General features: G+C 47.9%; 1 protein-coding gene across 1 annotated transcript; it reads right to left on the bottom strand.

Annotated features, from left to right (window-relative positions):
* Nucleotides 1-12,034: 12,034 nt before the first annotated feature.
* Nucleotides 12,035-24,363, bottom strand: LOC121101972 (integrator complex subunit 6-like). The gene is made up of 5 exons (XM_040626837.1): nt 24,145-24,363; nt 14,757-14,968; nt 13,022-13,479; nt 12,554-12,647; nt 12,035-12,178 (listed from the first exon to the last, which is right to left on the bottom strand). Exons 2-5 carry the CDS (start codon nt 14,960-14,962, stop codon nt 12,055-12,057), a joined length of 882 nt encoding a protein of 293 aa, XP_040482771.1. The 5' UTR covers nt 14,963-14,968; nt 24,145-24,363; the 3' UTR covers nt 12,035-12,054.
* Nucleotides 24,364-24,406: the final 43 nt, after the last annotated feature.

The following is a 24,406-nucleotide window of genomic DNA, read 5'->3' as shown; positions in this document are numbered from 1 at the left end:
ATATATTACTTATATATTTATATTTATAATATATAAATATATCCATATATATAACATATCTATATAAACCCCATCTTCTTTTTCCATTCACCGGTTGATGGATACTTGGGCTGTTTCCATAGTTTGGCTCTTGTAGATAATGCTGCTATAAACAATGGGATGCATATATCCTTTATTTTTTTAATATTTTTTTATTATATTGTGTTAGTCGCCATGCAGTACATCCCTGGTTTCTGATGTAAAGTTCACTGGAGGAGATAATGCTAAGTGAAATAAGTCAAGCAGAGAAAGACAATTATCATATATCTTTTAGAACTACCCTATGATCCAGCAATTGCACTACTAGGTATTTACCCAAAGGATACAAAAATGCTCTGGATTTGATGGTAACTGTGTTCTAATAAGGTCAGTGAGAGGAATTCATTCATTTTCAGTAGCCGGAATTTTTTTTTCTAGTCAAATTCATAACTGACTGACTCCTGTAATTTTGGGAAGTTTCCACATGCACTTTACTTCTTTCCCTGAGAATTACACCACTTACCTTTCTGAGGCCTTATTTTTATGAAATAACTAAGTATAATTTACAAATATATTTTTTAAATTAATATAATCCATTTAGAGTAAATGTGGGATATAACACATACTTATGTAATTTATATTAATTACCTATAGACACCTGAATTAACATATTCATCATTTAGGTGTACCTAAGAATTTGTATAAAATAAAAAAGTAATTATAAGCAGCAGAAAATTACACACCAGGTTTCCACACAACTGTAATGAAAACACTATTGAAAAATAAATTTCTGTGGGCGCCTGGGTGGCTAGGTCGGTTAAGCGTCTGCTTTCAACTCAGGTCATGATCTCAGGGTCCTGGGATCGAGCCCCTGTGTTGGGCTCCCTACTCAGTGGGGAATCTGCTTCTCCCTCTCCCTTTGCCCCTCCCCCTGAATTGTGTCCTCTCTCTCTCTCAAAAAATAAAATCTTCAAACTGAGGGCTTCAGAGGGGAGGGGGGTGGGGGAATGGGATAGACCGGTGATGGGTAGCAAGGAGGGCACGTATTGCATGGTGCACTGGGTGTTATACGCAACTAATGAATCATCGAGCCTTACATCGGAAACCAGGGATGTACTGTATGGTGACTAACATAATATAATAAAAAAACATTTAAAAAAATAAAATAAAATCTTCAAAAAATCAAAATCAAAAATAAAATTTATATATAAAAAAATAAAGAAAAATAAATTTCTAGAACGATGAAGTGGAATTTATTCCTGGAATGCAAGGATGATAAAGCACACAAAATCAATGCTAACACACCACATTAATAAAATGAAGGACAAAAACCACACCATCATCTCAACTCATGCAGAAAAAACATTGGACAAAATTCAACCATTTCATGATAAACAACATTCAACAAACTAGGAACAGAAGGAAACTACAAACAGAATAAAAGCCTTACATGAAAAATCCATAGCTAACATCAAACTCAGTGGTGAAAGACTGAAAGCTTTTCCTCTAAGACCCAATAAAGCAAGGATGTCCACTCTTACCACTGCTATTCGACATAATGCTTGAAGTCCTAATCAGTGCAATCAGACATAAAAAAAAAAGAAATAAAAGACATTCAAATCAGAAAGGAACAAGTAAAATGATCTGTTCACAGGTGACATGACCATATAGGTGGAAAATCCTAAAGGTACCACATCAGAACTTTTACAGCTAATAAATGATCTCAGCAAAGCAGCAGGACACAGAACCAATACACCAGAATCATGCTTTTCTATACACTAACAATAATCAGTTAGAGAGGAAAATTAAGAAAACAATTCCATTTACTATAACCGCACAAAGGATTAAAATATTTAGGAGTAAGCTTAACCAAGAAGATGAAAGGCTTGTACACTGAAAACTATGAAACATTGCTAAAAGAAATCAGAGAAGGGGCGCCTGGGTGGCACAGCGGCTAAGCGTCTGCCTTTGGCTCAGGGCGCGATCCCGGCGTTCTGGGATCGAGCCCCACATCAGGCTCCTCTGCTGGGAGCCTGCTTCTTCCTCTCCCACTCCCCCTGCTTGTATTCCCTCTCTCACTGGCTGTTTCTCTCTCTGTCGAATAAATAAATAAAATCTTTAAAAAAAAGAAATCAGAGAAGATACAAACAACTGAAAATATATTCTGTGCTTATCGATTATAAGACAACATTGTTAAGCTGTCTGTACTACCCAATGCAATCTACAGATTCAATACAATGCCTATCAAAATCCCAATTATATTTTTGCAGAATTAGAAAAAAATTACTATCCTGAAATTTATATGGAACCACAAAAGACCCCGAATAGCCAAAACAATCATAAAAAAATAACAAAGTTGAAGGCTTCCTACTTCCTGATTTCAAAACATATTACAAAGCTACAGTAATTTAGATAATGTTACTGTCATAAAGCCAGACAAATAGACCACAGGAATAGAATAGAGAGCCCAGAAATAAACCCTTGTATATGGCCAAAAGTTTTTTGACGGGGATACTAAGGCTGCACAATAGGGAAAGGACAGTCTTTTCAACAAATGGTGTTGGAAAAACTGGATTTCCAGATGCAAAAATGAAGTTGGATCCTTTCCTTACACCATATACATAAATTGAGTCAAAATGGATTAAAGACCCAAATGTAACATCTAAAACTCTAAAACTCCTAGGGGAAAAAATATGCAAAAAGTTTCAGGACTTTGGTTTTGGCCATGGTTTCTTTTCTTTTTTAAGATTTTATTTTCAGGTAATCTCTACACCCAATGAGGGGCTTAAACTGACAACCCCAAGATCAAGAGTCACAAGCTCTAATGACTGAGCCAGCCAGGCGCCCCTTGGCAATTGTTTCTTGAATATGACACCAAAAGGGCAAACAGGACTACATCAAACTTAAAAACTTCTGGACATCAAAAGAAATAATCAAAGAAGTGAAAGGCATCTGATTAAAATTGGAGAAGATATTTGCAAATCCTAAGGAGCAACTAAAAACAACCACAACAAAAATAATCCAATTAAAAACAGGCAAAGGACTTGGAAGACAATAATCCAAAGAAGGTACAGAAACGGCCACCATCTCTAGGAAGGCACTCAGCATTACTAAGTATGAGAGAAATGCAAATCAAAACCACAATGAGATATCACCTTACACCCATTAAGGTGGCCACTATTAAAGAACAGAAAATAACAAGTGTGGGGAGAAATTGGAACACTTGTGCACTGTTGGTGGGAATGTAAAATGGTGCAGCCACTGAAAACAGTATGGAGTTTCTTAAAAAAAAAATTACAAATAGAATTACCCTATGATCCAGAAATCCCACTTCTGGATGTAAATCGAATAGAAAGCAAAATATCAAAGAGATACCTGCACACTCGTGTTCATCACAGCAGTATTCACAATAGCCAAGACACCGAAGCAACACGAATGTCCATCAACAGATGAATGAGTGAAGACAACGTGGTATAGACATACAATGAAATATTTTTTCCAGATTAATTGAGATATAGTTGACATATAATACAGTGTAAGTTTAAGGTGTACAATGTGTTGATTTGATACATTCATATATTGCAAAATAATTACCACCATGGTGTCAACCAAGACCTCCATCATGTCATACAATTACCATTTTTCTTCTGTGATGTGAGCATTTAAGATCTACTCTCTGAGCAACTGTCAAGTACATACTACAGCGTTATTAACTGTAATCACCATGCTGTACGGTGGATCCCCAGAACTTATTTATCTTATAGCTGAAAGTTTGTACTCTGACAACATCTCCCCATGTCTCCCCCCGCCTCCCCCACGCCTGCACCTAGTCCCTGGTAACCACCACTCCACTCTCTGTTTCTATGAGTTTGGCTTAATTAGATTCCACATAAAAGTGCTAGCACGCAATGCTTGTCCTTCTCTGCCTGACTTATGTCACTTAGCATAACACCCTCAACATTCATCCATGTTGTTGCAAATGGCAGGATTTCCTTCTTTCTCATGGCTGATTAATATTCCATTATGTACATGTCCCACATCTTCTTCATCCATTCCTCTGGTGACACACTTAGGTTGTTTCCATATCTTGGCTATTGTAAATGGCGCTGCAGTGAGCATGGAAGTGCAGGTCTTATTTTGATAACCTGTTTTCATTTCCTTTGGATATACACCCAGAAGTGGGATTGCTGGATCATATCGCAGTTTTTTTTATTTTTTTATTTTTAAGGACCCTCCATACTGTTTTCCATAGTGATGGTATCAAGTTACATTCCTCCCAACGATGCACGAGGCTTCCCTTTTCTCTGCATCTTGGGTGGAGTGTGTTTGCAGGGGGTAAAACTGAAGCAAGACCTTTGCTCATTGCCCCAAAGGCTGGGGAAGCGGCTCGCTGTCCTGGTAGGTAAAGGGAATTCGTTCTTCCTGGGAAGTTCCCTCTTGGCTGAGCAATGCCAGCATGGGGGGTAGGATGATGCAGGCAAGTGAAGCTGTTCTTCCTTCTCTTCTGGGCCAGTTATTCTCAGGGTTTTTTGCATTCCACTGTGTCACTAAGGTTTCTTCAGTGGACGCCTCAACTTCCCAGAGAAATTTTTCTTCCGTGCTAGCTATCTAACCGTTGATCTTCGCTGGGGGGTGGAAGCTGGGGTCTCCTACATCACCAGTTTGGTGTCATCGTCTCTCTGTCTACTATGGATATAATGCAGCCTTAAAAAGGACAGCTGTGGTGACACATGCCACAACACGGATGAGCTTCGATGACATCACGCACAGTCGAATAAGCCTCCCCCCAAAAGCACATACTGTATGATTCCGCTTCCTTGAATTATCTAAAGCAGTCAAAATCATAGAAGGTAGAAAGGTGGTTATCAAGCGCTGGGGGAAGGGGCGAGAGAGTTTGTGTTTAGTGGATATAGAGTTCCAGGGCTGCAGATGAAAAGGTTCTAGATATTGGTTGTACGACAACGCAAATACTTATCACTACTGAGCTGTACACTTAAAAATGGTTACATGGTAAATTTCATGCTATATAATTTTTGCCACATTCAAAATATATGATAGGCTGAAGCATGTTCAGATGACACCTAGGCCTTCCCTCTCTTAGGCACTCCTGTCATGGAGGGCAAATGAGTAGAGAATGCTCTGGGTCTGGGGCCACATGATAAATAGGGACCAATGGCAGACTGTGGGCCACAGGCAGCCAGAGGCTATGGAGTCCAGGGGCAGCCCTGGGGGAGTGGAAAGAACTTGGCTTCCAGCCAGACCTGGCTCTGAGTGGTTGGTCCAAGTCGGCCCTTATTTGCTCATGACCTGGGGCTGTGTACCTAACCTCTGTGTGTTTCCACATCCCCTCCTGCAAACGGAGCCTCCTGACAGCATCAACCTCCCAGGCTGGTCATGAGGATTAGAAGGAATTCAGTCAGATAATGCTAAGTGAAATAAGTCAAGCAGAGAAAGACAATTATCATATGGTTTCTCTCATCTATGGAGCATAAGAACTAGGAAGATCTGTAGGGGAAGAAAGGGATAAAGAAAGGGGGGTAATCAGAAGGGGGAATGAAGCATGAGAGACTATGGACTCTGGGAAACAAACTGAGGGCTTCAGAGGGGAGGGGGGTGGGGGAATGGGATAGACCGGTGATGGGTAGTAAGGAGGGCACATATTGCATGGTGCACTGGGTGTTATACACAACTAATGAATCGTCGAACTTTACATCAAAAAAAAATAAAAATTAAAAATTAAAAAAAAAGAAAAAGAAAGAATTCATTAAATATTTGCTAGAAATCATCTAAGAGGCAGCCACTTATCTAGGTGGGAAAGAACAGTGAACTGGACACTCTTCTCACAGCTCTTCCATCCCAGGTGAGAGATAAAGACACTAGACAAGCAGAGCGACTGTCACATGATGTAAGTGCATTGAAAAAAGGTGAAGTCAGGTGAAGAGAAAGAAAACAGGTAGATGGTGCTTTGAATTGGGTGATCAGGGAAGGCCTCTGTGAAGGGGAGACATCTAACCTGAATCAGAGGAAAGGGCCTTGTGTTGGGAACAGCTCAGGTTTCTGCAGTCTGGCCTCTTTTTCAAGGTGGGAGCAAAAGAAAATACATGAGTTTTAGTTAAGTGTTTGTGGGGGTTCTGACTCATGCCTGTGGGTTTTGGCCTGAGTGTGATCTTCTCTTCCTGAATGTCTGAGCTGCTCTGGTGTCCGATGAGGAGACACGAACCTTACAGACAGACTGTTCATTGAGTTCCTACCATTGCATAAGGCCATTTCCATATAACAAATCCATGAGATATATACACTGACAGTTTCTAGAAAATAAATATAAAGATGACTTCTTTGGGATTGTCCTAGGTTCTGGAATTTCCTTCTTTAATCTGATTAGATTTAAAGCCATTAGTCTCTGGAAATCAGTATGGAAGTTCTTCAAAAAGTTAAAAATAGAACTACCCTACGATCCAGTAATTGCACTATTTTTTTATTATAATATGTTAGTCACCATACAGTATATCATTAGTTTTTGATTTTTGACATTCCAATCACTACAGTCTGACCAGCAGGAAGTTGACCGCATGGCACAAAAAGAAAAAACAAGGTTCAGCATGTTCCTGTGTCCTCTGAAAAGAATGATCTCATTGCGTGGATGACAACAGAGAAGAGAGTGACCAGTATTTTCATAGGTCTGTCTTACTCAAGGTCCCCAACCTGCCAGGACCCACCAATTTAGTTTTTTTTCTTAATCTTTCCCACTCTTTTCTACATTGTGTAAGGGAAAGGAATGAGTTGAAAAGGGATGTCATGTCCAACCTCCCCCCTAAGACTCACTGCTGAGGCCAGGTTTTTGTCCCCAAGTTCTCCAACCCCTGTGAGGCACTATTTCACAGCCGTCTTCTTAGCCCCACAAAATGGCTCCCTTTGTGCCACTTGCCCAGGACCCCAAGGCTAGCCTCACACAACAGCAGGTCGTGATCAATGAAGAAGAGATGCCCAGAAAAAGTGGAACCTAAGCTTCCTACAAGCCTTGAGGAGGATCCCAGAAATGCCTGTATCCACCTTAAAAGAACAGTGTGCAATTAGCCGAGACAATGTGGACACCTTCCACCGGTTACAAACCCTTCCACCAAGTCGGGCAAGGGCTGGGAAAAGGGTTCCAGTCCAAACATCCAGTGTCCTCTTCCCCAAATGCAGTAGCAAGACTGGTCAGAAGGCCCGGCTTCCCAGGTGGAGATAGTAAAGAAGACACAATGGGTGTCTCCGGCCCCGTCCAAGAACAGGAAACCTCCTCCAGCTTGGAACCCGGGCCAGCAAAGAACTCATTTGGCAAACGTCAAAGGGGGAAGGGAAAGAGGTGGGATACAAAGACCGAGGTCCGAAGGTTTGAGCGCAGAAAATCCACTTGGACTACCTCACCCCCCTTTTGCTTTCAGAGGTGGGTGCAGAGGGGAAGCAGCAGGGTCTTTCCTTTGTTAGCAGAGGGAAAGCACTTCGCAGAGGGCTGACAGCTGGGTCCTGGACAGGGCTGGGGGTCGCGATGACCAGCCTGGCCCAACCACAAATGCCACCTGCTGGGTGGGCCCCAGTGCATAAGGGCCCACAAGATTGGATTTTTGCCGCTGCAGGAGGGGATGGCCGAGCCTGGCGCGGGGCTGCCACCTGCACTGGCCCAGAGGCAGGAGGCCATGACCAGGGGTGGGACAATGGGGCCTGAACGGGGCACCCCGGGGGCTGCCCAGTCACATGGGGGCCAAGACCACTGTCCCGGGGCCCAGCAAGCAGCAAATGAGTGTCCTAATGATCACGTTTCTGTGCCTCCAACGAAGTCCCTATAAAAGGCAAAGGTACAGTGGGCAAGTAGAGGCTGCCTGAACATACTTGTCAAAACAAGGGGTACAACGGAGATAAACGACTGCTTCTAAAAGTGCTGGGGATGGTAGGGAAGAAAAGAATATGCTCAGGGCCTGAAAGTCCCACCTCCAGGTCCACATACGGATCTTCGAGCTTCCATGAACTGGCTCCAGTTATCTCTCATAGCTTCAGGGTCAAGATGTGGGCAAAACCCTATCCAAAGTCTAGCCCTGTGACTGGCTGGATTACCGCTCGATGTGAATGCTCAGATTCTCAAGGTCTCTTGCGTTCAGGTTAGGGCACTGACGAGTCATGGCAGGGATCCTGAAACCTGGAGTGGGACCCAGATGCAGACTCTAATGAAGCTGGGTAACTTGAACCCCTAAATTCTGTGACGTGATTTGCCAGGAGAAGCAAACCTTCCTCCTGTCTGGGGAGGTTCTTTCCTCTTTGCCTGCGGAGTGAGTGATGGTGTTGCCTGAAGTAGCAGTGGGGCCCCGCTGATCTGCCCCCGAAGCTACACCCACTGTCCCCCTTTCCTTCCAAATCCCTTAGCAAGTCTCATATTCCCAAGGGCCAGAGAGTATAAAGCAAAGTGTGACACTTGCAGAGATACAGAATTCACCGAAAGATCGCCATCATTTTAAAAATCCCTGTAGACAAAATACTGGGGGATTTGCATGAAAATAATTCTTTACGGTGCGGTATGGAAGTGGAACGAAAACACAGTTGCATCAGACCACGTTAACTGACGTAGGCTTATTAAGCTCAGACTCTGAATGAAATGTTTTTTGCCTCAGGTTTAGGGAAGAAGCCTCTCACCATTTGCGTGGCTGCTGTCTTACTTTGTTCAGACTGCTCTAAGAAAACTAGACTGGTGGCCTGTGCAACAAACATAATTTATCACAGATCTGGAGTCTGGGAAGTCCCGGAGCCAATCCTCAGCAGGTTTGGTGTCTGGCGAGAGCCCGTTTCCAGGGTCACAGACGGCCATCTTTCTTGCTGTGTCCTCATGTGTTGGAAGGGGCAGCGGAACGCTCTGGGCTCTCTCTCATGAGGGCACTATTGTCATTTATGAGGGGCTCCACCCTGCTGACCTCATCATTTCCCAAATGTCCCACATTCTAATACTATCGAATCAGGCATTGGGATTTCAACATGAATTTGTTGGGGGGACCCATATAAACATTTAGTCTGCTGCCCTTGGTTTGTTGGAAAAGTCCCAAAGGAATTAAGGAGGACTGTAAGACCTTTCCTGGTGTGCTACACTGCAAGGAATCCAAAGGCTTCAGGAGATTGGAACATTAGAGCTAATTCGTCATCTAAGATGGTGTTCACTCATTTCAGGAGGTCCAGGGGATACTTTCACCAAGTGTGTGGTAACTTGCTTTCGAAGGGGAGCCCAGACATCTGTGAGGAGCTCCGTGGTGGCATTTCTCTTCTCTGTTGGTCAGAAATCACGGTGGGCTTGCCCTCGAGGAAGGACCATGCCACCCTGCCAAATATTTATGCTGTTAATCACTACGGCAACCTTCCCGCAACGGACCTGTGGCCAACTACTGGGGTGACAAGGCATGGAAGAAAGTCAGCAATCCAAATTCTAAGAGATGATTTGACACTGGCTCTGAACTGACATGGATATTTGGGAACTAAAACGTCATGGGTTACAGAAATGGCTACTGGAAGTCATGGAATCAATGTGGTTTTACTTCATGCCCATCTCAGTGATTGGTCCCTGAATCCACTGTCTGGTTATTATTTCCTCCATTTCAGAGTATATAATTAGAATATTCAGAAATGATAGAACTCCCATGTTGGCTCTCTGACCTATCAGATGAAGGCACTATTATGGTCGGAAAGGCCAAGTAGAAGCCACTAGAATGACCTACCTATACAGATAGTAAACCAAACACAACATTTCATCCTGGAGGGAAGGGACTGATTGTGGCAGCATCGAGATTTGAAAGGTGCAGGTGGTCATTCTAGGACATCCCTTGCAACTTCCCTATATGTCCTATACAGAAACAGACAGATCTTGGAGAATGACAGGCAAGTACAATAATCCTCACCACATGGCGATTCCAATTACAGCTGCTTGCTTCCATGTGCTTTTGTTGTTTTAGCAATCAAAACATCCGCCAAGGCACCTGGTATACAGTACTGGTGGGGAAAATGCTTTTTCCCCTATCGGTAAATATCACCGGAGTTTGGCTTCAGCGTGAAAGGCCAGCAATAAGCCACTTGTTACCTCAGGTGCTGATTGTAACATAGAACTCATTGTCGTGTAGCACCCATCAACAAGTGACCTGAAAGCCTGCTAGCTTGGAGTGGGGCCCAGGACAATAGAAAGTTCTCTGATCTACATCTCTGGCTTCATACGAAGTTCCCAGTGACCAGCTGACCGGAAAAGAAGCAACATCATGCTTGATTTCCAGTTTGCGGGCTCAACCCATTTTAGACGTCTATTCCTGCATACCGATCAACACGCATTTAGCAGCTAAGAGCAAGACAAATATTTTCTCAAACAATTCTGTAGCTGAGAAGGCCAGGCAGGCTTGATTGGGTTCTCTTCATGAATGGGCCACATGGAATTGAGTTCAAGGTGTCCACCATGCTGGGTCATTAACTGGAGACTCAGAGAGAGAAACTACTTCCAAGCCCTTTCAGGTTATTGGCAGGTCTAGTTTCTTAAGGTTGTAGGACTGAGGTCCCCATTGCCTTGCTGTCTCTCTGCTGAGGCCACTCTGAGCTCCTTGGACCACCCCCATACCTCCCTAGGTGCACCCTTCCACCCTCCATGCAAAAATGGTGCCCCATGGTCATGGAAGGAGGGATGCAGATCGTGCATGGACCATAAACAGGAACTTCCCCTCCCCGAGACTGACGGTGCTGCAGATCCTGCTGAGTGCCAGCCCCCAGACCACCTGAGCACCTGAGACGGCACCATACCCCCCAGTGGTCAGTCAGCTAACTACCACTTGGCAGACTGGATATTTTGGTCTGCTGCAAAAATAACTGGGGAGAGGGCAGCTCTTTGTTCATGAATACACTTTTATTCTGGGTAGGGATTTTCCTTCTCACCCATGGTACTTTTTAGAACACCAAGTGTGGACTTAGAAAATGCCTGACCACCATCATGGAATTCCACACTGCATCACTTACAAACACGGAACTTGCTTCCCAGGTAACATGCTCGTGGATCTCACTGGTATTATGTTTGCCACCATCCTGAAGTGATGGTTCAGTTGAGCTGTGGAATGATCTGTGCCTCAGTTACAGTTGTACCAAAGGCGCCAGTGCCTTGTGGGGTGGGGACAATATAAACTAGGAAATGGAATGCTCTTAGGGTGGGATGGGTGGACCTCTGTCTGTCTGAGCCACAACTCCTGTCTGCAGCAATTACAGGGTAACGGCATGAGGACCTCCTCTCATTATTGCTGTTGATGTATCAGGAGCAAACTTTTCTTTCCTTCCCCACAAGGTTAGGCTCAGCAAATGGAGGAATGTTTTCAACACGTGACTCCACTGACTCCCCTGAAAAGCAAACTGAGACTGCCCAAATGACCACGTTGGATGCTCATCCCTCTCCATGGAACCTCCAACATGAGGTTCCTCTGTGGTATGGAGACACGGGACGTGACTATCAGAGAAAGCTGCACTGCCAGTACACACGGCCTGAGAAGGAGTCTGTGTGAAACGTCCAGAACTCTTCTTGCTACTCCCAGGTCTCTGTGATTAGTTACTGGGAAATTTCAACAACGCAATGCAGGCAGAACACCTAATGGTCCAGACCCTCCGGAAATTAAGGTGAAAGTCATCCCCTCAGGACAAGCACCAGAACCAGCTGAGGGGCTGCCCCAGACAAAGAGAATGAGAAATGGGTAGACAGTACCCACTCATAACTACCGGCGAGACACACAACACAGCAAAGAAACGAAAACTATAATAGGATTTATTTGATGACTTAATAATGTCCCCAAACACAGTGGAAAACAAACACCCACAAAAACGCCAAATTATCCATTCAAACAAAATGCTTAGGGCAAAAGCCCAGCTTTGACTGACAGGAAGTTATAACATGAAAGGTGTAATGCATTTTCTTAGCCTCCAGAAGACAATTTCTTAGCTAACTCGTGCTCAGAGGCGTCAACAATATCCGGTAGCATTCCAGGACAGCCAACTGGTTCTGCTTTCTCATTGATCACCGCGGTAATGGGAATAAAAGACTGGGGAGACTTCATGTTTATTGAGAAACTGCTCAAATTCTATTTTTTCTACTAAATTCCCAAGGCGACTTACTAAGTCTTGTCTCTTAAATCTGAAAACAGAGAAACAAGTCATTAACCAAAGGATATCCAAAGGACCTATGATGCAGGAGGCTCTGTAGAAATGCAAAGAGAAGATCAATTTAAAAGAGAACAGAAAACACATCTGCAAGGCAAGGGACAATCCAGCAAATTCAGAGGGCCAGTTCAGGGTCAAGGTCCACCTCAAACTCGGGTGTGAACAGAAGGCTCTTCAAGCTTGGAAGAAGGAGAGACTCAAACACTATCAATCTAAATAACTGGAGACAACGTGAACTGTGAGTGAGGACCAGGGTTTGAGAAACACCAGGCAGGCCCGACCCCACCCCTCACCCAGCAGCGCACTGGCCCCGCCAGGAAACATACTGCACAGTTCCTCCCACACTCACCTTGCCGCTTCCTTCATGGCGTACACAACAAATTTTTTCTGCACTTCTGGAGGTCCTTGCACCCCTTCAAGCAGTTTGGAGATTTTTTCATATTCTGGGGATATGTAGAGAAAAAAACCGTCAGTATCCCTAAAGTACAAAGGGGAGGTAGAAGTCAATCTTGGAGTCTCAGCGATCATTCAAGGGCTAGAACGTTACAGAGAACCTGTGCTTTCCATGCTTACATTCAGACATCCGGACACAGCCACCAGTGGAATCTGGTACACAGTAACCACTTAAGAAATACAAGAGAACAGGACAAAAAGGTTTACGGGGACATTTCAGTCAAAATAAAGAGGAACCATTCTAATTGTGAAAATCCAATTCTGGCAAAGGATGAGCCTCAAGAGGTCGGTTGAATCTAGTCTGAATCATAGAATGGGAAAGACTTCCTGTGGTTTCATGGACAGAAGTGCTTATTCTACTTACTTCCTCCAAGCTGTCGAATTTCCATCTTTAATTGCTCTTTGATTTCCGTATTGATTTTCACCGGAATCGGCAGTTGATCTGGCATATCTCCAGACACAGACGTTGCTGTGACCTTGAGGTCATCTGCAGAGAGACAGCTGGCAATGATTCCTCCCACCAGGGCATGACCACCAGCTTTGTGAATCAGCCCACCCTTGCTGACGCTGGTCAAGTCCTGAGACAAACAATCCAACTTACCGTGTGGAATACCGTCTCCTGCCATATTCATAAGCTCGGGAGGAACAGATGTTGACCAGAAGCCAGCAGGTGGGGATCGACCACTTTCCCTCCCCTCCCCGTGGGTACTGTGAACGACAGGTGCACCTGGAAACCTAACTGACCGTGGAGCTGCAATGACGTGCATTTCAGCGACCCCCCCCACACATCCATGGGCTCCACAGTCTCTAAAATTTTCATTTCAAGCAGGTGAATATACCAGATAATTGTATCAGACCTGAAATTCTGACCTCAGGAAAGATAATACAGCAAGGCAGCTCTTCTATTCTTGGCACTACGCATACCCACAGAGACAGACGTGGACAGTGTAACCAATTGGCAAACATTCACAGAGCCCTGGCACTCGTGACTTCATGTCACCTGGATGCCCTCTACGAGGTGGCAAGCTGAACGTGTCACTTGATGTCGGGATGCCTGATATTGGCACTCCGTCACCAGAAATCCCACTCAGCAAATGATCTTCGTCATCTGGGTTTTGTCTCAGAAATGGACTTTTGCACTCCCAGTTGGACACGTCTACTTCATTCACTCATCCTCTGTGCTGAGAATCAAGCCAACAGTGGGGATCAGCCATGAACCAGACAGAAGAAACCTTCCCCCTTTGGGATGTATAACCTCTGTGGACGTCACACGGTACATGCACAATGAACAAAGGAGATAACACGGTTTGAATTCGTGTGAGGAAGGAAGGAAGCAGGGATATGAGCGAGAGCAGGAGGGGAAGCCTCCATGACTGCGAGGTCGGGCAGGGCCCTCTGAGGAGGTGACCTCTGGGAAGAGCCGGAAGCAGGAGGCAGAGGCAGCCTGTGTACATGCGAAGGAGAAGTTCTAGCTGCCGGGGGGGCTGCGCAGGGTCCCTAGGAGAGGACAAGCGGGGGCCATGGAGCACAGTTCATAGGGCAAGAGAGCAAGAAGGACATGGAAAGGACATGTGATGGCAGGAGAGGGTGGAAGGGTGAGGTCGTGCATGGAGCAGAGACCAGAATCAGGAGCTCACACACTGTTCTGAGTGCTCAGGGGAGTTGATGAGGGGTTCCAGGATATTCATGTAATGATCTCATTTCTGTGTGGCCACGGTCACTCTGGGTTCACGGAACACATGGGCTGCACAGGGTCACGTGGAAAAGCAGGATGCGAGCTCAGCAGCTAGGGGAGCGGCTTGCTGAGTCCTGAGATGGTGTGCGATGAGGGACAGTGTAACGGTGGGACTGGGGAACAATGACGGTGTTAGGAGGAGAGAAGGAAGGTCAGAAAGTACAATGAGGGTATATCTTTCTATGAAGAAACCAGTAGAGTCCAGTGGTTGGGAAGCCAGCAATGTTTCCGTGAAGGACAGAGTGACCACCTGGTCCAGCGTGACTGAGAAATTAATGGCAGCATCACCCGAAGTCAGTGACCTTGATGGGAACTGCGCCCGTGGGGTGGAGGAGCCAGAAGCTGGGCTGCCCTGGGTCAGGGCAGGGAGGGGAGGGGAGGCCAGGCATCCTTACCATCTTCCACGGACACGGCTGAGCCCCCGGCGTGGGATGGTCCCTCTCCTTCCTCCTCCACTGACAGCAGCGGCATGCTCAGCCTTTTCTTAATCGGAGGTGGAGTGATGGCTTTTCCAGGACGTTTCACTTGGCTTTTGGGCCCAACAGCGGACTCCTCTCCTTTCTCACTCATCGCTTCCTGAGGAGCAACAAGAAACATGTCCCATTAATGAGCAAACTGCAACCCTTCCGAAACAGTACGGAGGTTTCTCAGAAAGTGAAAACTAGAACGATGTCATGAACCAGCACTTGCAGTACTAGGTATTTACCCAAAGAATTCAAAATACGGATTTGAAGGGATACGTGCACCCCGATGTTTACAGCAGCATTAGCAACAGGAGCCGAACTACGGGAAGAGCCCGAATGTCTGTGGACTGACGAATGGATAAAGACGACGTGGTGTACATATACAACGGACTATTACTCGCATCAGAAACAATGAGCTCCTGCCCTGCGCGATGACGTGAGTGCAGCTGGAGAGCGTCATGCTAAGTGCAACCAGTCAGTCCGAGAAAGCAAGCAGCGAAGGATTTCGCTCATATGCGGAATTTAAGAACCAAGCAGATGAACATGGGGAGAGAACAGAAGGGCAAACCAGAAAACGGACTCCTAACTGCGGAGAACAAAGTGAGGGTTACTGGAGGGGAGGTGGGCACGGGGACAGGTTCAGCGTGTGACGGGGTGAAGGAGGGCACTTGCGTGATGAGCTCCGGGGGAAGTATGGCCGTGTGGGCGCACTGAATTCTGCACCTGAAGCTGATAGTACACTGTGTGTTCACTAACTGCAATTTAAATAAAAACTTGAAAACAGTGCAAGCATTCCAGAACGGCATTCCGCATATGTATCTACAAGGTGCATCTGCGTTACTAACATGAGTTTTATCAGGGGCCAGGGTTTCCTCTGCCGCACAAACACTCTGTTCTCAGGACACCCGGCCTAACTTCCGTGCAGCCTATGGGGAAATGGAGGGAGCTAGCGTACAAGTGTAGTCCACGGGCAAACGCTGCGGGATGAATCGGACTGCTCACAGCCTGTGGAGCGATCAGCCAGAATTGAGAAAACACATGATTACCTCTCTGAGGAAGTATTAACCATCCTGTGAAAACCCTCTCAGGGGATATAACTCCATTTCCTTTCCTGATTGGATTGAAATGAACATTATCGGTATTGACTGAGTCTTCAGGGAAGGGCCCTTGTAGACGGTGAGGGGGGAAACCTTAATCCGCCTGCTTCCCATGCAGGGATCCACATATGGGCGTCTAGGCGCCATGTGAGGGCCGCTTGTCCATGGTGCTCGTACATCAAATGGGACGTGTCTGTATGACGGACTAGCTGAAAGGTCTTCTCCTCCAAGGATAACCCCCACATTGGCCCCACCATATTGGGATCGACTGGGGATACGAATACCTTTTCGGAGCCATGGACAGTTCCCATTAAGGAGGACTGCAAAAGGGGGAAATGATTTTCATGGAGCGTTTCAGACCAGCCAGATCCTCTTCTAAATGCTTTCCTTCTACTGACTCAGTTAGTCGTCCACACCCTGGGAGTTGGCAGCACGGGAGACTCCCCTGGGTGAAATCAGAACCTGGCCCCCCTACATGGAGGGCAGTGAGAGGCTGATAAAGACGGCCCCCTTCCAGATTGGTAGGTGGCAGGTGTGAAAAGCAGGGAAACTGACATACGAGGCTTGTCTTTGGCTGGCGGGAGAAATAGATCACCCCACCCACCTGCCAGACCCTTCCAAGTTTCTACGGAGACCTCAATTGACATCAGTCCCATAGGCGCATGTGCAGCAGCAATCACGTCCCCTCCCTGACCTCCTCCCATACTCCACCATCGAGACTAGTCCAGACTTCTCTGGCACTTGTCTGGGGCACTGTTCAGAGCGCACAAGCCGGGCTGTGGCTGCATGAACCAAGTCGCCGTTTGTCCAGTCCCACTGTGCCTGGAGCCGCGCTGTGGCCGGCCTGCCCAGGCTCGCCATTTGTGGCATCTATGGCAGGGGCCGGGGCCAGGGCTCAGCCGGCGCGTCGGCTTCCTCAGGGCCGGCAGTCTCAGCGCCTTAGGAGCCCGAGTGTGGAAACCCGCAAAGGGCGGCTGGCAGGCAATCCCAAATGTCTCTGCACATGTCCTGACCGCACGAGGGCTTATTCAGGATCATGCCCGTCACCTTCCAGTGTCCACACCCCAGTGACCCTCCCTGCAGAGCAGACGCCTGACACTGCCTAGGGCTCCGGGCCCCTTGTCCAGCAGCCTTCGGCCCGGATCCCACAGCCATGGGAGCCACACGTGGAGGCGAGCCCTGGCCTGTGGCTGGGAAGGGCGGCTATGTCAGTGAGCTCAGCGGGCCTAGGAGGAATCATCCAGCACTTTCTCCAGCTGGGGATCCCCCCGCCTGGGGCTGTGCTGCTGAATTTCATTCCCTTTGTATTAGGGGTCAGAGGGCACGGGGCGCAGTGCCTGTCCTCACCCATGGCCAGTGCCTCCTCCTCTTGGCTCCTGAGTCCTCCCTCTGAGAGGCTGTCAGGCTCTGTCCCAGCCCTCGGACCGCAGTCCGCAGGCAGCTCGTGCCCCGCAACCTCGAAAGCAGGCGCCTACGGTCTCCAAGGTGGCGCCTCTCAGCCCCGCCTTGTCTGCCACCCCCAGGCCCAAGGAGTGGTGCGGCCCGCATGCCCTTCTCCACCTGCGGCTCTTCTTCCAGCCTGCTGTCCGAGCTGCAGCCTGTCGTTGGACCCGGGCGGCCGCCTGTCTGTCCACAGCAGAGGCCGGCCTGCCCCACAGCCATGGGCTTCCGTCCCTGTCGGGGTGACCCGCCGCGCCTCCCCCCACCAGCGCGTCAGAATGCCTGGGGCTGTCAGGGTGGCCGCAAGCCTCGGACGGACGTCCACACTCGCCCACACACAGCTCGACGGCCACGCCTGGGATGTTCCAAGGATGCCTCCTTCTCCAGACACATGTCTCTGCTCCTGGCCTCTGGCCCTGCGAGCTGCCTGCAGAGCTTCTCAGTGAAATCAGCCACGGGCCCTTCACAGGGAGCACAAGGACAGACCACGAAAGATGCAGGCCACTCCACGGGGTCCTGGCAGGTTGAAGAAGCTAGAAACATACATACCAGCCTGGTCTTGGGCCGCCCCACGAGGAGGTCTGTGCACCACCGGCCAGAACCCTAAACGTTCATGTAGTCGTCTACGTGGGCTTCACCCCAGACACCGTCCCGACGGGCCCAGCAACCCTCCCTCTGAAGCTGGACCTTGTACCAGCTCCTAGGACGGAGAGGAACTTACATTCAAGGCCAGGGGAAGGGATGAAGGCCCTCCGATGGCCCGGGGCCAACTTGGGGTCAACAGGAGGTCACATTCTCCTAAGAAGTCCTCCAACAAGAGCTGAATTCTGGCAAAAACTAGGGACAAGCTAAGGAAGGGTAGATGCGGGGCTCAGGGGCAATCAGCGAGCATAGAGTTCCCATGAGGGGTGGCTGGCCTGGCGACAGGTGCCTTCCCCGGCTCGCCGGCCCTCAGCCTGCAGGGTCAGCCTTCATCAAATGCTTTCACTCGGGGGAGGAGCAGCTCCTGAAAGCGATGAGATGAGGATGGGGCAGGTCAAGTTAAGAGCCGCCAGAAGGAGGGCGGACGGGCACTGAAATCCGTGGCCTGAGCCCCAGCTGCTGTGTTCCCCACATTCACAAGGAACCACGAAGCAGGAGCCACTGGCAGAGAAGCAGTGCAGTGGGCTTGCGGCGCCTTCCCCCACCCTGCCCCTGACAGGCTTCTTTATCCTGCTGTGCCTGCTGACCTTGCTGGCTGTGAATCCCTTTGTCCTGGGAACTATCATCCCCCGCGCGCTCCCTTAGTAACATTTTAACGGCACAAGTTTCATTGCATTTCACTTTACGTGCAAAATGTGCATTGCACTGGAACCAGAAATGTTGCAGGTCAGGCCTGGAGGAACGGGAGCACGTGAGGGGCGAGCCGCGTGGGAGGCTGAACCGTGCTCAAGGCCGAGGCCGGTCCAGCCCAGGGGCTGCCCCTCCTTTAGTTTCTCAGGCTTCCCGCCTGGCTCCCCGCGTGGTACCCGCCTGCAGAAGTGCAGAGAGAGCCCTTGTCCCTCTCACAGCTGCTCTGTAGTCTCTCAGTTGTTAAAAGTAGAGTCTGGGCACCCTGGGGCAGCGCTGGCAAACGGACGTTCTTCACACTAAGATCCAAATCTCCTAAGAACGTTGCCAATTTATGAGAAGACGCCAGGCTGCGGTCATGCTGAATGTGAAAAGTGGTCGTTGCCGGCTGGTACAATTTCTGCTATTTCCAGATGGATCTTGTCTTTGCTCTTTTACTTGCCACGGTGAACACTATTTGCATAGGTTGCTTTCAATCGCAGGAGCAGAAACCTCTCCTGTTTGGGCTAAAATGGTACACGAAGCCAACAGCTAAGTGGAGACTAGCATCAAATGAGCTGAACCCTGTTCCAATAATATGACCAAATGCCGGGTCCCTTCCCCAGGTTCTCTTCTAGTTCTTAGAAGCCACTTCATCCCAGTTCTGGCTCCTCCTCATGATTGCAAAGTGGCTGCCAGGCTCCTCAGTTCTGTGCTACTCAAGTCCTGTGTAGCAGGAGAGTGCGGATACATCCTTCCCTAGCGCTCCCAGAAGACGTCCTAAGGTTTGCAGGGTGGAATCCTTTTGTGCACATGTCCACCTCCAGCAATCATTTTGCTCTCCGGGGCACCATTCAGAATGTGCCAGTTTGGTGAGCTCAGCCCCCAGATAGCAAATGCATAGATTGAAAGATACCACCCTCAATAGGCTTGATCATGGCCTCACACAGAGTCCTGTATTTAGTCATCAGAATATCATTTCTTCTCGAGCAGGCAAACACTGGCAACCCTGCCAATAAACCCCAATCCTTAATGTCATGCACACCATGTTCTCTAAAGAAAATGAAATCAAGGAAGTGCTTCTTAGCAACACAACAAAAGGTCCTTCAAAACTGTACAACATACTCTAAATCAATACTTATTACTGAACTCTAGGAGAACATCACATGACCGATTCTGTGCAACACACGTGGAATGACAAACAGAGAGGAAAACTTACAGCTTTACATTTTGTTAGAGAAGAAACATTGCTGCAAATGAATGAGGTCTGTCCATGGAGGAAGGTGTGAAAAGATTACAATAGATCCCAGGAAAGTAGAGTGAGGTCTATGCTGTGTTCTGACACTTGTGTCTCCCACAACCATGCGTTGAAATCCAACCCCCCAGGAGAGCTGGTATTAGGAGATATTAGGGTCCCTTGGCAGGTGCCAAGGTCCAAACGGTGGCCCACTTGCTAATCGGATCAGTGCTACAGAAAGGGGGCTGCAGAGAGAGCCCGAGCCCTCCCACCACTGAGGGCAGAGCAACGGTGCCTGGCTTGAAACAGGCCGCGGACCTTCCCTAGATCGCCCTGGTGCCGGCAGCCTGGTCCTGGTATCCCGGCCTCCATGGCCCTGGGCCACACATTTCTGTCCCTGTCACCTTCCCAATTTCTGGAATGTTGCTATGGCAGCCTGCACACACTGAGACGGCTCCTTGGCATGATTATCGACGACAATTCAGCCACAGATAAATAATACTAGCCACCAAGCAGGAGGAACACCCAGAATGACTTTATAGCAAATTTGGAAACAGATGAAATAGACGCTTTTCTAGAACAAGGAAACATTCCAAAACTCACCACGAAGAAACAGAAAATCTGAAGGCTCCTGTATGCGGTACGACGTTTAGCACCAAATGACGAGCCTTTCAATCCTGAAGGCTTTCCTGACGAGTCCTTCAAACATTCAGGAGGCAAATAAGACCAGACTTACACAAACTCTTTCAGAACAGAGGAGAAAGGGTGTGAGTTCCCTGCTCATTTTATGAGGCCAAGATAAACATGTTACCAACATGTACCAAAAACACTGCAAGAAAGAAAACGAAAGACCCAGATCTCTCTCCTGAATATAGACACACAGCACAATTGGTTAGCAAGTGAAATTAAACAGGACATAAAAATCCAAAGGTCATGTGTCTTGCTGGAAGGAAGACTGGGTTCACCCTGGAAAATTCATCAGTGAAACGTGCTACATAAACAGCAAAAACCAGGGGAAAGACACAGGGCCGTTTTCATAAACGGGTTGACATTGGATACCTATTCACGGTAAAAATCATCAGCAACTCAGGTGAAAGGCAACTTCTTGAACCTAAGAAAAGATACATCTCCCGCCCCAAAAATGTACAGAAGTGCTGTGTCTTATGTGTGAAATAAGACAAGGGAGTCTGCTGTGTTTTCAAGAACATACTGGAGGAATTGAAAACTGACAGTAAATAGAATAAGTATACATTTTGGAAAGGAAGAAGTGAGGCTGTCATTGTCCACAGTTGACATGTTTTTGTACATAGAATATGCAAAAGGAAGTAAAATCCTGAGAATTAATAAGTGTACAAGCATCAAGCTACTGGATAAACAGCAAGAATCAAAAACACGTGTATTTCTGTGTAATAACAAACCAGTTAGAAAAAGATATTTCGAATACCATTAGAGCAGTGTCAAGAACATCAAGGGGCACCTGGCTGGTTCAGTCAGTGGACGGTGGGACTGTCGATCTTGGGGTTGTATGTTCGAGCCCCACATTGGGTATAGAGATTAATTAAAAATAAAAAATCTTAAAAAAAAAAGAAACCCATAGGATAAACCTAGCAACAGGTGTGCTGAGCACGACACGTGAAATATAATCCTCATGGACAGAAATGAAAGGCCTCAGTAAATGGAGAGAAATACATACCATGTGGATTGGAAGACTCGTTACGTCATTATTGTCATTTCTTCCCAGAAAAAGTATCGCATCATATTTAACATATAAGTAAATATTTATTTAAAATTTAAATGAACCCATCCTGTTCCTTTTCGGGGAAGTACAAGAGCTGACAGTAAACAGTATGTGGATATCAAAGGGCCTAGAACAGCTGAGACCACGTTTAAGCAAAAGCAGCAGGTTGGAAGGCGCGCACTGCCAGACGGCAGACGTACCGCGACGGAGGGGCAGCGACAGCTCTGTGGTGTTGGAGCAACGGTGGGCGGATACTCCAGTGCCACAGGACAGAGTCGAGACATACATCTGGAATCAGCAGGTGCTAGATGGCTGACACAGGGACCTGCAAGCCTTTGTGGTCCTTTCAGTAAGTCCACCTGCTCCCTACGGGGAACTGCACCTCTGCTCTGATCCCCTTCCCATCCTTACAATATGATCCTCAATGAATAGGTGATCTAGAAGGAAACTTAGGATATTATCTTCATGGTTTTTGAAAAGTAAGGTTTTGAAAAGAATAAAAGCACTGACCATGAAGAATAGATTGATGAATTAGACTTAAGTAAACTGAGAATTTCAGTGCATCAAAAATATACTATTAAGGGGTGACATGGGAGTGACTGGGTGGTTCAGTTGGTTAAGCCTCTGACTCTTGATTTTGGCTCAAGTCATAATCTTAGCGTGGTGAGATCGAGCCCCACGTTGGGCTCTGAGCTGGGCATGGAACCTGCTCAAGATTCTCTCTCTCTCTCTCCCTCTGACCTTCGTCCCTTCTTTTGTGCATGCCTTCTCTCTCTCTCTCTCTAAAAAAAAAGAGAGTGACAAAACAAAACAGATCACAGAAGACACACAAAAATATATTTTAAACAGCAAATCAATTTTAAAATGACAAATATTTCAATAAAATGTAGGAGCATGGGGCGCCTGGGTGGCACAGCGGTTGGGCCTCTGACTTCGGCTCAGGGCGTGATCCCAGCGTTATGGGATCGAGCCCCACATCGGGCTCCTCCACTGGGAGTCTGCTTCTTCCTCTCCCACTCCCCCTGCTTGTGTTCCCTCTCTCGCTGGCTATCTCTATCTCTGTCGAATAAATAAATAAAAAATCTTAAAAAAATAAAATAAATAAAATAAAATAAAATGTGGGAGCAAGTCCTAGAATATTTCTTCAAAAGACATATAAATGGCCAAGAAACCACATTAATCACTAGAAAATGCACATTTAGGAATAATGAGAGTTCTGTGCACACCCCCCAGAGTGGCTGAGATTAAGATTCCCTATATAGCAAGTGTTTGTGAGTACAGAATGCAACCAACTCTCACATATTGTCGCCAAAGATTCCCACCTTGATGACCAAGGTCACACATAAAAGGTTAGAAATAGAACCCCTGCAAGACTGACATACAGAAATCAAGGAAAATGACTCCACCCCAGGCTGAGCATCCAAGTAAGAACAGGCCACCCCACAGTGCATGAGAGCAGCCAACTACGACCTCACCCCAAAGGCTAAGACAGAACACACTAGGGACAATCCACCCCTTGAGGCAGAGCCAGAGCCCCCAAAATGCTCCCCAGCCACGGCAGAGTCAGAGCAGCCAGGGAAGAGGAGCCCCCCTACATCAGGGAGGGGAAGTGCCCAAGGAACCCTCCTCACCCAGGGCTGAGAGAGAGCGCTCAAGGCACAGTCCCCCTGCCGGGCAGAGATGGACCCTGAGGAAGAGTCTCAGCTCCCCAGACCTCAGAGGGAGCTTCCAGAAAGAGCCCAAACCCCCAGGGCTGAGAAGGCGCCCACGGTGAAGTTCTCCCCCTGCCCCTCGGCTCACACAGAGCCCCCCCGGGAGAGTTTCCCTCTCGTCTTGAAGCATCAGAGGAACAGCACCCCCATTGGAGGGGGCAGAGCACCCATGAAAGTCTCCGCGGGACTAAGAGTCCCCACCAGGGACCAGCAGAACAGCACGAAAGCCCAGTCCCATCATGGCTGAGACAGAGCACCCAAGGCAAAGTGCGCCTGTGGCTCAGCCAACCCCAAGGAGAGTGTCTCAGGCTGAGGCAGCCGCAGGGAGAGGAACCCGGGCTGAGGTGATGCACCGAGGATCATCCCCACAGAGCTCGACATGAGAGCCAGGAAACACTCCCCGCCCCTCCACACCCCCCACTGAAACCCCGTTCCCCTGCCGCCCCCCGAATCCCCACCCTCTGTGTTAGGACTCAGCACCCAAAGACGTCCCCTCACGAGCGCTGAGAGCATTACACAAGGAACATCCTCACAGAACTCAGAGACACCACCAAGGACAGATTCCTCTCCAACATGGCGGAGAGAAGCCGCCCCGAAAATGCCTCGCCCTGTGCTGAGATCAGAACCCAACCACGTGTCTCCACAGACCGAGGCAGATTCCCCAGGAAGACACCGCAGCCAAGGGAGAGGCACCTGCAGGGCACAGAGAGAGTCCCCAGGGAGAAGAATCCGAACTCCCACGATTAAAATCCTGACCTTGTTCCCGGAGCCTGGAAGCAACTCACACAGTGGCAGTGAAGTTGTGGCGCTTCTCAGGTGGAACTTTCTAGAAATGTGCCCCCTGGGAGTCGCTGGATATACGCCCCCTAGGGGGTCTGGGAGGGGTATGCACAGGGAGGTGTCTGACCAGAAGGCTCATCTATTATTACTGCCCCAGGGAGGGAGGTGTAAGGGCAGCTGGGGGCCATGGGGATGTTGCTGGCCACACTGTCCTGCAGCAGCCTGCCCCCCCCCCCCC

This window comes from Ursus maritimus (genome assembly GCF_017311325.1).
Source record: "Ursus maritimus isolate PB19 chromosome X unlocalized genomic scaffold, ASM1731132v1 scaffold_X1, whole genome shotgun sequence".
Taxonomy (NCBI): domain Eukaryota; kingdom Metazoa; phylum Chordata; class Mammalia; order Carnivora; family Ursidae; genus Ursus; species Ursus maritimus.
This window is presented reverse-complemented; position numbering and strand designations above follow the sequence as displayed.

What these genes read in the sequence shown, in the direction of transcription:
- LOC121101972 (XM_040626837.1), bottom strand. Translation starts at nt 14,962, where the DNA reads ATGAGTGAGAAAGGAGAGGAGTCCGCTGTTGGGCCCAAAAGCCAAGTG. An exon ending in AATTCGACAGCTTGGAGGAA is followed by an intron (nt 12,648 to 13,021) that starts GTAAGTAGAATA and finishes ACATATCCCCAG; the next exon opens with AATATGAAAAAATCTCCAAA. An exon ending in GCCATGAAGGAAGCGGCAAG is followed by an intron (nt 12,179 to 12,553) that starts GTGAGTGTGGGA and finishes CTCTGTTTTCAG; the next exon opens with ATTTAAGAGACAAGACTTAG.